Below are 12,970 nucleotides of genomic sequence, written 5' to 3'. Positions count from 1 at the left end.
ACACGGCTCCATGTATAAGCTCGGAGGGTATTAATTGGCTAGAAAGCCACATACTAAATAGCGGTGGTAGCAAGGGATACAAATGCACCATGGAAAATCCATTCTACGTTTCCGTAACCATGACAACATGAATGTGTCGTCTGATATCGATTCAAATCATTAACCAAACAGAAAAGCTGAGGCGAGGGGGTCACAGATTTACATCCATCTCATTCCAAGAATATGTATTTAGAAAAGCAGCAAGTCACTAGAATTAAAATAAACACCATTCAAAACAACTTCCAGGCCCTTATTCATACTACTCACAACAAAATAACAAGGATCTAGCTGGTTTTTAAACCAGGCGGGATAAACAAGTAAGAAAAACTTATATAACTTACTAAATCACCATATCAATACCATACAGTTCTTTTGAAGATAAGATCATTGTGCTGCATGTCAATACTAAATATCAGTCATATAATATGCACACCAATGCCTTATAACAGTGTGAATAGGTGTCAAAGCCGATACTTTGTAACTTTCGTATCTCTGCTTACACTGAACTCTAGGCCTTGCCTACTTTAGGGGGCATTCACACGGAGTAACGCCGGGCGTGTATCACAGCCATACACGCCAGCGTTACGGCAGACTGCCGAACACTTCCCATTCACTTCAATGGGAGCGCTCATAACAGCGGCGTTTACGAGCGCTCCCATTGAAGTGAATGGGAAGTGTTCGGCAGTCTGCCGTAACGCCGGCGTGTATGGCTGTGATACACGCCTGGCGTTACTCTGTGTGAATGCCCCCTTAAGGTGCAACTAAAACGGAAGCAGCCTTGGGTACAGATATATTAGAACAATAATCTATGAGCTAAGACAAGTACGAGACTAGTGTATCTGTGCACACGCTTTACTGCATCTTAACCATCGAGTGCACGCACAGACACACACACAGTGATCTCAGCAAACTCCTCCATCAGCAATAATAACATGCCATCACAAATATTATGATTTGAAAACAGTTTGGTTATTTTATAATATTTACATGCTGCAGAAGTAATTATTGATCTTCGTAAATGCAAAACTGAACCAAGCAATGACTTGGAAGTTCCAACATACTTTGCATACATGAATAGCATAGGCGCTTATAAGAAACTTTCTTATGAAATGTCTCTTTCGGCTCTTATCGGGGTGTTTCACTGCCCGACGTACTCAGTTAAACTGTCCTTCACTCTGAAATCCCCAGCTATAACAGTCTCAAGACAGACTGCAAGTCACACGTCTATATAGGTCTATGGAGAGAAGAAGTGGAGGAATGAGCAGGACGTGCAAGAAAAACAGACTGATGCTGGAGCTAAACAGCTTTCTATGACAACCAAAGCGCCTCAAACACATTGATACAGATCAGTACTTCTTTATATGGGTCCTGCAAGGTCCTTGGGCTGTTTCTCAGTGAGAGAGACAGTTAGGGTGCATTCACACTGAGTATACGCTGACTGATTCTGAACGTTAAAACACGTTCAGAATGAGCACGTACAAAGCAGATCCCATTCATTTCAATGGGAGCCGGCATACATTGAAATGAATGGGCTGCTTTTTTCCCTATTGGTTTCAATGTGATACGCACATATGTTGAGATGGTTATTTTATTTATTTGAAATAATACTGAGATCCATATGGGGTAAACAGCTGCAAGATATTATACATCCAGTTTGCAGATAACGTGATAATAGAATCAGATATAGAACACCCAATTCAGAAATTATTTCTGACAGGACAGTATTTCGGACAGGAATGCCCTTCCACAGGCCAGGTATATCCTGGATACTCAAAGAAGGGACCAGGGGAGGGTCAAGGTGTGGGAACACCACTAAGGGAGTGCAATTCTCAGGCGTGTGAATTTGCACCCACTACTGCAGAATAAAAGTGTGCTGCCTGTCTACTGATGGCAATATAAACATATGGCAAAGTCATCTGATACATTACTTAAACATAGATGTCATAATCGGAATCATAATTCAAGGACAATATAGAATCAGAAAGCATATCAAATACATGCAAGTGCAGGTGTGAGTGTTCAAGTGCCACAGTGGACATTGTTGGTTTATTATTAACAATCTGATAAAGAAAAAAAAACCCTAGCCCAGGGAAAATTAAAACATCAGCTGATCTAAGTCTGCCTGACTATATGCCAGTGGCAACCAATAAATGACTCTGAGCTATAACAGGTTGTATCTCAATATATCACAGAGTAGCAATATGTATATTCTATAGCCAAAGATTCACTGAAGGGCAAGGAACACTACCTACCCATAGAATATATACTATTAAAACATCACTTTTATTAAACTCATCTTAAAAAACAATCAAAAGCATAAATTGTTTAAACACCGTGCTCAAAGTGTAACCTCAGTTGTGAGGAACAAACAGGGGAGTGGGTTAACTATGTCTGTCAGTCTGTCTGTCAGACACCAGAGCCAAGAGAAAAACCTCTGAACAAGGTCTCCTGGCACAGTCCCTTAGAGACCCGGCTCTTGATACCCCCCTTCCTCTCTGTTGGTGTGGCATTAGGCCAGTAGCCTAATGTGTTAATCATTGAGCCTGTTCAGAGGTTTTTCTCTTGGCTCTGGTGTCTGGGTTTAAGTCACAGGTTGTACTAGGGAGTGAGGGTTTTGCTCCTGATATAGGTTGTATCTCAGGATCAATACAAAAAATAATAATAATAATAATTTAACCCCTTCCTGCCGCAGGCATTTTACAGTTTTTGTTTTTCATTTTTGACTCCCCCCCCCCCCTCCAAAGTCCATAACTTTTTAATTTTTCCACTCTCAGAGCTATATGAGGTCTTAATGTTTGCAGGTCAAAATTTTCTTCATGATACTACCATTAATTATTCTGTATAATGTACTGGGAAGTTAGAAAAAAAAAACAGAATGGAGTGGATTTTCTTATGGGCTTCATTTTTAGGGTGAATTCACACTACTGATACGCTGCCTGATTCTGAACATTAAAACACGTTCAGAATCAGCGCGTATAAAGCAGTTCCCATTCATTTCAGTGGGAGCCGGCTAACGAGCGCTCCCCATTGAAATGAAGGGGCTGCTTTTTTCACTACGAACACTCCCATTGAAGTGAATGGGAAGTGCCCGCGTGTACGGTTAGCTCTGCTCATTCCGAGCCGTACACGCAAGCACTTCCCATTCACTTCAATGGGAGTGCTCGTAGTGAAAAAAGCAGCCCATTAATTTCAATGGGGAGCGCTCGTTATCTGGCTCCCATTGAAATGAATGGGAACTGCTTTATACGCGCTGATTCTGAACGTGTTTTAACGTTCAGAATCAGGCAGCGTATCAGTAGTGTGAACTTACCCTTGCAGCCAAAATAACATGTTACCTATATTCTATTTTTCGGTTTGATTCTGAGGATACCCAATTTCTATGGTTTTATTTACATTTTAATACCCCTGCAAGGAGGACTTTTCTCTTCATCAGTTTCCTCACAAAATCGGCAGAAACCTGACAGACTCCATTATAGTTATGGGGTCCACGGTAACTGCTTTTTAAGTGGGTAGGGGTCGCCATCTTCACCAAGTGGAACTGAAGGACAGAAACCCAAACACTAGGGTGAACCTAGTATTACTCAAATTTATTATACTGTGCAAAACAAAATTATATATGAAAAATAATGCACCTTATATGTTATACTGAAAATACATGTAGTAGATCTGTAGACATACATGTTGAAATGTTTTCATGTTCTATATTTTGAGTAGCTGCACAAAACCTTACCTGGCTGTATTTAATAACGGATGCTTAGTTCCTACAAGTTTTCTGACTTGCATTGCTATGTTACTTAGTTCATCACTTAGAAGACAACGAAGACTCATGAAGGACGTTGGATAACCCACAATTTTTTCGGCATCAGAAACTACTTTGTTCCATTGTGTAGTTGTAGGAGAGCCAGGAAAAAGGCTGATTGACCGCCTTGCGCATAAGCCACTGGTGCTTTGTCTCAAAATACCTAAAGGCCACATCGAACACTTCATCAAAGACATTGTACCACAGCACCTAAGAAAAAATACAAACATAAATATTATAGTTTATAGCCCCTAAGTCCATCTGAATCTGAATGTAGTTTGCACAGAAGTAGGTAGCTCTTACAGCCTTATATGTCAGCTCTCTCCAGTGGCTAACAAGCACCAAAAAATTCTCACAATGGTCATGGCGACAGGTCATCTTTATAATGAATTCTTTTTCTGTTCCGCACAAAGGGAACTGAATCAACAGAAACATAGCTCCACTTATTAGAAGTAAATATAATTACTCAAGAGCTACAAGTGTTCTCTCTTGTTCTGGCTTTTTGCTATTGAGGACATAAATCCATTGTTACAAAAGTACTGCTTGTGCATCCTATGTTAACTTTTGACAAAAGCTACCAAGAGTGAACAATATGGGTCCTCAGGGTCACTTTACCACAAAGAAAGAGCTGCATTCAGTGTCAAACATTACAGAATCTGTGACAATACGCAACCTAAGGCTCCGTTCCCACAGAGCAACACCCCGCTCATTTAGACACGTAAACACGTGTCAGTGAGAGCGCTTAAAAACAGATCCCATTGACTTCAATGGGTGCTGGTCTTACGCGCACTACACATTGAAATCAATGGGAGGTTTTAGAACACATTGATTTCAATGTGTAGCACGCGTAAGCCGACACTCATTGAAGTCAATCAGATCGGTTTTGAAGCGCCTAAGGCAGCTTTCACACGGAGTTACCCTCCGCTCATTCAAACACGTAAACACGTGTCAAAGTGACCGCTGTAAAACAGAACCCCATAGACTTCAATGTGTGCCGGTCTTACATGCGCTACACATTGAAATCAATGGGAGGCTTTTAAACCCATTGATTTCAATGTGTAGCGCGCGCAAGTCCAGCACACATTGAAGTCTATGGGTTTCTGTTTTACAACGGTCACTTTGGCACGTTTACATGTCTGAATGAGCGGAGCGTAACTCCGTGTGAAAGCAGTCTCACTCTGACACGTGTGTACGTGTCTAAATAAGCGGCGCGTTACTCTGTGGGAACAGGGCCTAAACTGAAATATAAACACCAAAGCAACCAGATGCTTGCAGAGCCTCTGTTATGGATCCCATCATAAGGCCAGACGTTTTCTAATTGATTTTAACAATTTAGCTATAGCTCATGTGAACACATTGATTGTCTGTGATCTTGAGCGCCGCAGCTGCCAATAAATAGTTAAAATCAATCAGTAGAGCTGCAAAAAGTCATAGTGCAGCCCTGGCCTACATGTGGCAGAACTAGCACAAGTATGCAGCAGTATTTATTGCTAGCAGGATGTCAAAAAACATCTTCAACAGAAACATAGAAGATTGAATTCTGTTTTTTCTTTCTTTTTTCAATTGTAATTTTTATTGAAAAGTTTTAATAACACAACACACAGTGAAACAAGAGAACATGGGAGGGGCACACTGCCCAATCCCTGTGCAAGGAACAATCCAGACCATCCAGAAAAGGGAGGAACAACAAAAACAAAAGAGGGGGAGAGAAGGAGGACAAACAGACAGAAACAGAAGGGGAGGGGTTTTTTTTTCTGTTCTTATGACACAACAGAATAACACAAGTGTGAACTCTGCCTAATTCCATAGCTGACGCTTCCCATACCAGTTACGTGTATGTGAGTTCAGCTAGGGTTGCATACAGGATGTGGCCCACACGAGGAAAGAATTAATCTGTCATGTCCTACTCAACATAGGTCACTCCACGTGGGGCTTGTTGTTTAAAATGTGGTAACTGGGACATTATTTTGAGTTTCTCACAGCACGCCAAGCAGACAACACACAAATATCTTACGCCTGCAGGGGTGGGGGGCTGCCCCAGTCACTGTTCGAAGTAGAAATAAATTTTGCTGCAAACACTATATTTGCATTGGGAAGGTGTAGTGATTTATTTTACAATAGAACAAACGCCATTGACACAGTGCAAAGAAAAATTTGAAAAAGGCAAACTAGATCAATCAATGTTTTGATGTTTCGGTCGTTAGACCTTCACCGGAATAGATCTAGAAATAACGAACAAACATTAATCAGCAATGTGACATGAAAGGTCAAGGCTCAATATCATAGAGAAAATAAATAAATGTACTATATACAATATACATGAAAACCGTAATGAGACAATGGAGAGGCAAAGGAGTAGAAAACAAACATATAGAGCAGGGATAGGGAACGTAGGGCTCTCCAGCTGTTGCAAAACTACAACTCCCAGCATGCATACTTGCTCTGCTGTTCTTGGTACTCCCATGGAGCATGGTGGGAGTTGTAGTTTCACAGCAGCTGGAGAGCCGAAGGTTCCCTACCCCTGATATAGAGGAAACCAGGAGAACGATGTTATGCCAAAAGTATAAGCAAGGAGTAACATTGTGACTACAGAGAAAAGGTAAAAATCATGAGATGTGGTTGGGTGGTATATAGCAGGGTAAATATCATGGTATACAGCTGTATGAGGTGGTGTATAGAGAAATCAGATAGATACAGTGTATGGGGGTAAGACAAACACAGATAGCATGAAATATATGAGATAAGAAGATAGTAAATGAGAGTAAAGAGATAAACAGAGTGCAAAGATGTGAAAACAATGGAGATTAGAGAAAAAGACACCTGAATAGCAAGGAGTGAGAGACATAATACAGATAAAGCTTACCTAGTGCATAGCATGGCAAAGAGGTAGCTTCACAGGAAATGAAGTGCAGTGCCCACAGCCGAATGGGGAGGAAGTGGGAGGGATATGCGTTCCAAAGGGAGGAAGTAGAGGGAATATGTGTTCCAAAGGAAGGAAGTAGTTGGGATATGTGTTCCAAAGGGAGGAAGTAGGAGGAATATGCGTTCCAAAGGGAGGAAGTAGGAGGGATATGTAGATGAGACGTGTGTAAAAAGGGGAAAAGGGTGAAACAAGTAAGCAGAGAAGATAAGGGAACATGGGAGAAATAATAAGTAAAATGAGAAATGTCACTAATTTAAAGGAATATGGACATCACAGGAGATGACATCAGGGGGATGACGTCATATGCGTACCACAAATGTGTTCCAAAAAGGGGATGAACAATGTAAAAAAGTGTATGGATGTAAATGAATAAAAGTGGAATATCAGGCCAAATGTGAGTGAATCATATGTGTAAAAATGAGAAAAGAGGACAGGACAAAAAAAGGGACAAGAAAACCAACTAAATAAAGGAAAGAAGGAAGAAAAAGAGAAAACATGACATAAAATGAGATTACAAGGTGGGATAAACGAGGGGGGGGGGACTGATAATAATGGATCAGGGGGGAAAAATGGGAAAAACTATCTTGCACTACCATATATCTGTACTGTACCCATAGGTGATGAAGAGTTGTCACTTCGTCTGTGAAAGAAAATAAATAATTAGCGATGAGCGAACAGTGAAATATTCGATATTCGTTTTGAATAGCCGCTCAATATTCAACTATTCGAACGAATATCAAACCCCATTATAGTCTATGGGGGAAAATGCTTCGCTACAGGGGATCCCACCATTTGACTCAAGAGAGTCACTAAGTCCACTATCACACCCCAGGAAATGATGCCAACACCCTGGAATGCAAATGGGACAGCAGGGGAAGCATGCCTGGGGGCATCAAGTACGTTTATTATGTCGGGATCCCATCAGCTTGCGATATGCTGACTTTTTCCCATAGGAATGCATTGACCAGTGTTGATTGGCTAGTGTACTGCATTCGGCCAATCAATGCTGGTTCTGCCTGAGGAGGCGGAATCTAAAATCGGTCCACAGCAGTTTCCATTCTGGTCCGATATTAGACTCCGCCTTCTCCGGCAGAACCAGCGTTGATTGGCCAAATGCTGTACAATGGCCAATCAACGCTGGTCAATGCATTCCTATGGCGAGATGAAGCAGAGCTAGCCATGCTACACCCAACCATCCCTCCAACTACTCTTCCTGTCACACACACAGCTCTGCACTACTGCCAACCATCCCTCCAGCTATTACTCCTGTCACACACATCTCTGGTGTAACAGAGCTCAGCACACACTCAGCTCTGCTACATCTCTACACTCTGTAATCTATAATCACTGTGCCTGTGATTGTTCCAGCACCTCGCTGGAACGTCATATAATGAGGGTGTTGTTGGCGTTGATGATCCGCCTGCTCCGGCGTTTCGGCAGGTGTCAAGCTGGGCTGCCACTGAACTCATTCCTGCCCCCGTTAGCGTCTTATGGTCTCCGCTGCGAAACTATTTCTTTAACCGGACACAAAGTCCTGCAAGTCCGACTTTGTGTCCGTTAGTAGCTACAGTTGGCCTCTCACCTGATGTGAAAAGTCACAACTACTATATGCACCTATCACACCCAATGATAAAAGCTGCAGGGCCTCTCATCATCAGGAACAAATCCAGACGATGCAGATGTGGAGAGGGGAGTCAGAAACTCCAATGAAGAGAGGGGTGCGCGCTTCTTCAGGAAAATACCAGTAGGTGATACTGATCATTTCATTGTGTATTCCATCCCACCTCCTGGCATACTCAACACAGTACCTGGTCTTTGTTGTTTTTGTACGTAAAGGAATTAGTAAACACAGACATATTGTTACTGTAGGATATATGACCCCTTGTCCACTCCCATATTCATCCCAACTGGACGAGTACAGGAATCTCACAAGAATGTGAGGTGTGGTGGACATACCAGTTCTATCCAAGTGGGGGAAGAGTTGATATGGCCATCTTAATATAAGTTTTATATTCACTGTTTTACATCCCAACTGCCTACCATATCTGGAATAACGTATATGATTTAAAATTGTATAAATGTATTTGCACACTTCCCTTTACAGTGCACAAGGTCAGTTTCAAAGTGGTCATCCTTAGGCTGCGTTCATACGGAGTAACGCGCCGCTCATTCTGACACGTAAACATGTGTCACAGTGAGCGCTGTAAAACAGAATCTCATTGACCTGAATGGGTGCCGTCTTACACACGCTACACATTGAAATCAATGGGAGGTTTTATAACCCATTGATTTCAATGGGTAGCGTGCGTAAGATGGCACTCATTGAAGTCAATGGGATTCTGTTTTACAGCACTCACTCTGACATGTGTTTACGTGTCACAATGAGCAGAGTGTTACTCCATGTGAAAGCAGCCCTACGGCATTTCAGTGTTTAGTGAAAAATGCCAATGATGACTTTTGCCAGATGATACTGGGAGCCTGGCTCACATAGTCCTCTGATCCTTATGTTATTTTTCTGGCTGTGCTTCCTGATGTCGTCAATATGGAGAGTTAGGTTTTGGAAGACAATAGCCTGTGAATGAATAGCATCAGAACAGTCACAAGGTACTGAGACCACTGCCACAGAATGTCACATCTGCTCTATTACCCTGGTGTATCATTACACTAGGAAGGAGATCTGTGCCTCCAAGTCATCTTTAGTCTGAAGGGTTTGTGTCATGTCTGTTATGGTTAAATACAAGCTTACAATAGAAGCAATAGCAGAAATTGGCTGATAACTGCAAGCAGTAGAGACAGCTATCTACAAACACACCTCAAGACAGACCCCAGACACCTTCACCAGAGCTCCAGATAAATGTGCTGATAATAAATGCATTGCTGCGGAAACCATTACAAAGTCCAGTAAACTTACAAAGTGTTGTGGACACAGAAGAGAGGTTGTACCGCAGGGTCAAAACCAGGAGAGAACAAATAAGCAGAGATGGGAGACAAAAGCAACATCCGAGAAACTAGCTAAGGGTCAAAAATCCAGCTGGGAATGTCTCAATAGAATTGGAGGCAAAGAGGGAGTCCAAGGAGCAAGCTAGAGGTCACAAGTCACACAGGTGCATACACAAAACGCAGGCCAAACAAGCAGTAGCAAACTAATTAGTCGGCACATGTCTCAGGAGGGCAATATCTTATATAGGCCTCTTCAGCTGCTAACTGGACCAAGCCAGGAAGCCTCTGAAAGTGCAAAAGCATTGCAGGTTGTCATGGTAACGTCAAAAGTGCAGCTGTTAGATAGAGAATCCTGACAATGTTGCAAAGTTCTGTTAGAAAGGAAGACTCGGGCTCTGATATGGATAAGGTAAGAGAAGATGGTCTGAATTTGCTGGCTCAGTTTCATTGAACTAACAGAAAGCCCCATGGCTAGGACTGTTATGTGGAAAGTGGAGACCTTGGAGTGTGGGGCATTAGGGAGGTATATTATAAGGGTTGTCCAAGCATATTTTTTAATGGTCTATCCTCAGAATAGGCCATAAATATCTGAACAGCAGGGGGCTGACACTCAGCCCCTCAGACCAATCAGCTGCACAGAGGCACTTACTTCGCCTGTCCTGTACACAATAGGGGGTTGGAAGCAGAAAAATCTGTCCACTGTATATTAGCCAAGCACCTTCACTGCATTTTAGAACATATTGAAGAACTAGCCTGTGCCATTGGCGTCGATGAGCCGCCTATATTCAGAAAATTGCTGCCATCGATGGTTTGCCTGCTCTGGCATTTCGGCAGCTCTTAAGCTGTCCTGCTGCTGAGCTTGTTCCTCACGCCATGCCTGTGATTGTTCTGGCATCTCAGCAGCTCGCTGGGACACCATATAATGAGTGTGTTGTTGGTGTTGATGATCCATCTGCTCTGGTGTTTCGGCAGCTGTCAATATGGCCTGCTACTGAACTCGTTCCTCTCTCTGTGCCTGTGATTGTTTCAGCATCTCAGTAGCTTGCTAAGAAGCCATATAATGAGTCTGTTGTTGGCGTCAATGATCCACATCAGCTCTGGCCTGCCGCTGAACTTGTTCCTCGCACTCTGCCTGGCATCTTAGCAGCTCGCTGTGACGCCATATAATGTGCGTTGCTGGCGTCGATGATCCCTCTCAGCTCTGCTTGAGGAGAACTCTGTGACTTCTGGCTACCTTCTTAGCTCTCGTTGTTTTAAAATTTTGGGACAAATTAGATTGTCTTTTTCCAGGCATGTTTAAAATTGGCAAACTGCCAATTTCGATTAAAGGTGTTAGCCCATTTCAGTTTTTCAGCACTGCTTGGAGCAGATCAGATAATTTACAAATGCGTGTACCCAATGGACTGAGGTTTAGCGTGTGTTAACACAGAGATAACAGGCCTGGCTTTATCAGAACCTGAGATAAGTTGCTGCGAGAGCAGTTTAATATAGTATGTGAACATAAATTCATAACAGTCGTGAAACCATGTCATTTAGTCTATGTTTTAATCTAGGTTACAAACTATCTATGTGCCAAATTTCATTCAAATATGTTCAGCTGTTTTTGCGTGATTGAGGAACAAACATCCAAACTTTCACATTTATAATATTAGTAGGAAGGATTTTTGCGTGATTGAGGAACAAACATCCGAACACAAGGGGCCACACGGTGGCTCAGTGGTTAGCACTGCAGCCTTGCAGCGCTGGGTCCTGGTGTTCAAATCCCGCCAAGGACAAAAAACCATCTGCAAGGAGTTTGTATGTTCTCCCCGTGTTTGCATGGATTTCCATCCCATATTCCAAGAAGACATACTGATAGGGAAAAATGTACATTGTGAGCTCTATGTGGGGCTCACAATCTACATAATAAAAAAAAACAATAAAAAAAAAACAAACATCCAAACTTTCACATTTATAATATTAGTAGGATTCCTTCTCCCTATGCCAGCTAACCTTTTTTTAGTTTCTTTCAAACAAAAACATAAAATTTGAGAATTGCTCATAATCTTAAATAAAATTGAGCTTTAAAAGAAAATCTGCATTCTTAAGATGTTAATGTTTTGCGGGAAAATATTTCAAAACGAAGGCAGATAAATAAACGAATGTCTAATTCTAAAATGGCCATTGTTTGTATGTGGATTAGGTTAGTTAGTGCTATAGTACAGACACTTTGGTTGTGCTGTTATACCACTGAGGGAGACCGTCTGCAGGGGCAAAAATACCATGTGGGGAGGCTACTGTGGAACATTATACCATGTGGAGGAGTCGCTGTGGGACATTATATTGTGTGTAAATGGAGCATTATACTGTGTAGGGGCAAGGAAAGGGGGTGCTATGCTATGGGGTGGCCCAAGTCAAAAGTTAACTGGGGGCCCATTCTTTGCTAGTTACACTCTGAGTAAAGGGTTAGGAACTATCTTCAGTACAGTCCTAGAAGTGATGATATGGTCCCCATAAAGCCATAATCTCAACATCAACCAGTCAGTCTGGGATTACATGAAGAGAAAGAAGGATTGGAACAAGCCTAGATCCACAGAATAACTAACTACCTTACAAGTTCCTTAAATAACTTTGTGAAAATGCAACTAAAATAATTGATGGTGTTTTGAAGACAAAGGCTGGTCACACCAAATGTTGATTTAATTCATATTTCTCTTCTGCTCATTCACTTTGTGTTTTACTAACTGACAAAATTAAAGTATTAACACTTCTATTTCTTGAAAGCTTTCTTACTTTGCTGCATTTTTCCATGCCTGTCTAAAAGTTTTGCACATTACTGTATATCTTGTTGAAGATATGCAACCTCAGTATCACTACATTATGAATGACCTAACCTTGCTTTTCACTGTGAGAAGCATTGTACAGATTTCAGCACAGGATTACACAGAAATTAGCTAAATTTTATAGGGTGGATATTGCACAAACGTCTAATACTAATAACGCAACCATTTACACACCTACGAGCAGGGGTGAATCTAGCCCCTCTGCTGCCACAACCTATAGAAAGGTGCCCCCAGCCCCAGCTCTTCACCCATCCAAAAAAGTCCCCAACCTGGCAATTTTTGACTCCTTGATGGGGCCCCTTCATTAAAATTGTAAGCCACGCCCCCAATTTGCAGATCAAAATATTCCCTTTTTTGGCTTACACACAGAGTATAACTCCCCCTTTACTGTCCACCTCAATATATTACCCCCTTTATTGGCCCCACATAGTATAACATACACTTTAC

At 41.9% G+C, this 12,970-nt stretch overlaps 1 protein-coding gene across 1 annotated transcript in view; it reads right to left on the bottom strand.

The window, feature by feature from the left end:
- The window catches only part of PDSS2 (decaprenyl diphosphate synthase subunit 2), a 132,356-nt gene extending 125,628 nt beyond the window's left edge, over positions 1–6,728 (bottom strand). The window contains exons 1-2 of the mRNA XM_075268161.1: positions 6,702–6,728; positions 3,770–4,048 (exon numbers count right to left, since the gene is read on the bottom strand). Coding sequence (XP_075124262.1) covers positions 3,770–4,048; positions 6,702–6,715 — 293 coding nt within the window. The 5' untranslated portion in view covers positions 6,716–6,728. The remainder of the gene's footprint in view (positions 1–3,769; positions 4,049–6,701) is intronic.
- Positions 6,729–12,970: the final 6,242 nt, after the last annotated feature.

Source organism: Leptodactylus fuscus, chromosome 3, assembly GCF_031893055.1.
Source record: "Leptodactylus fuscus isolate aLepFus1 chromosome 3, aLepFus1.hap2, whole genome shotgun sequence".
NCBI classification, from domain to species: domain Eukaryota; kingdom Metazoa; phylum Chordata; class Amphibia; order Anura; family Leptodactylidae; genus Leptodactylus; species Leptodactylus fuscus.
The sequence above is the reverse complement of the archived record's forward strand: the minus strand, read 5'-3'. Positions and strand labels throughout refer to the sequence as shown.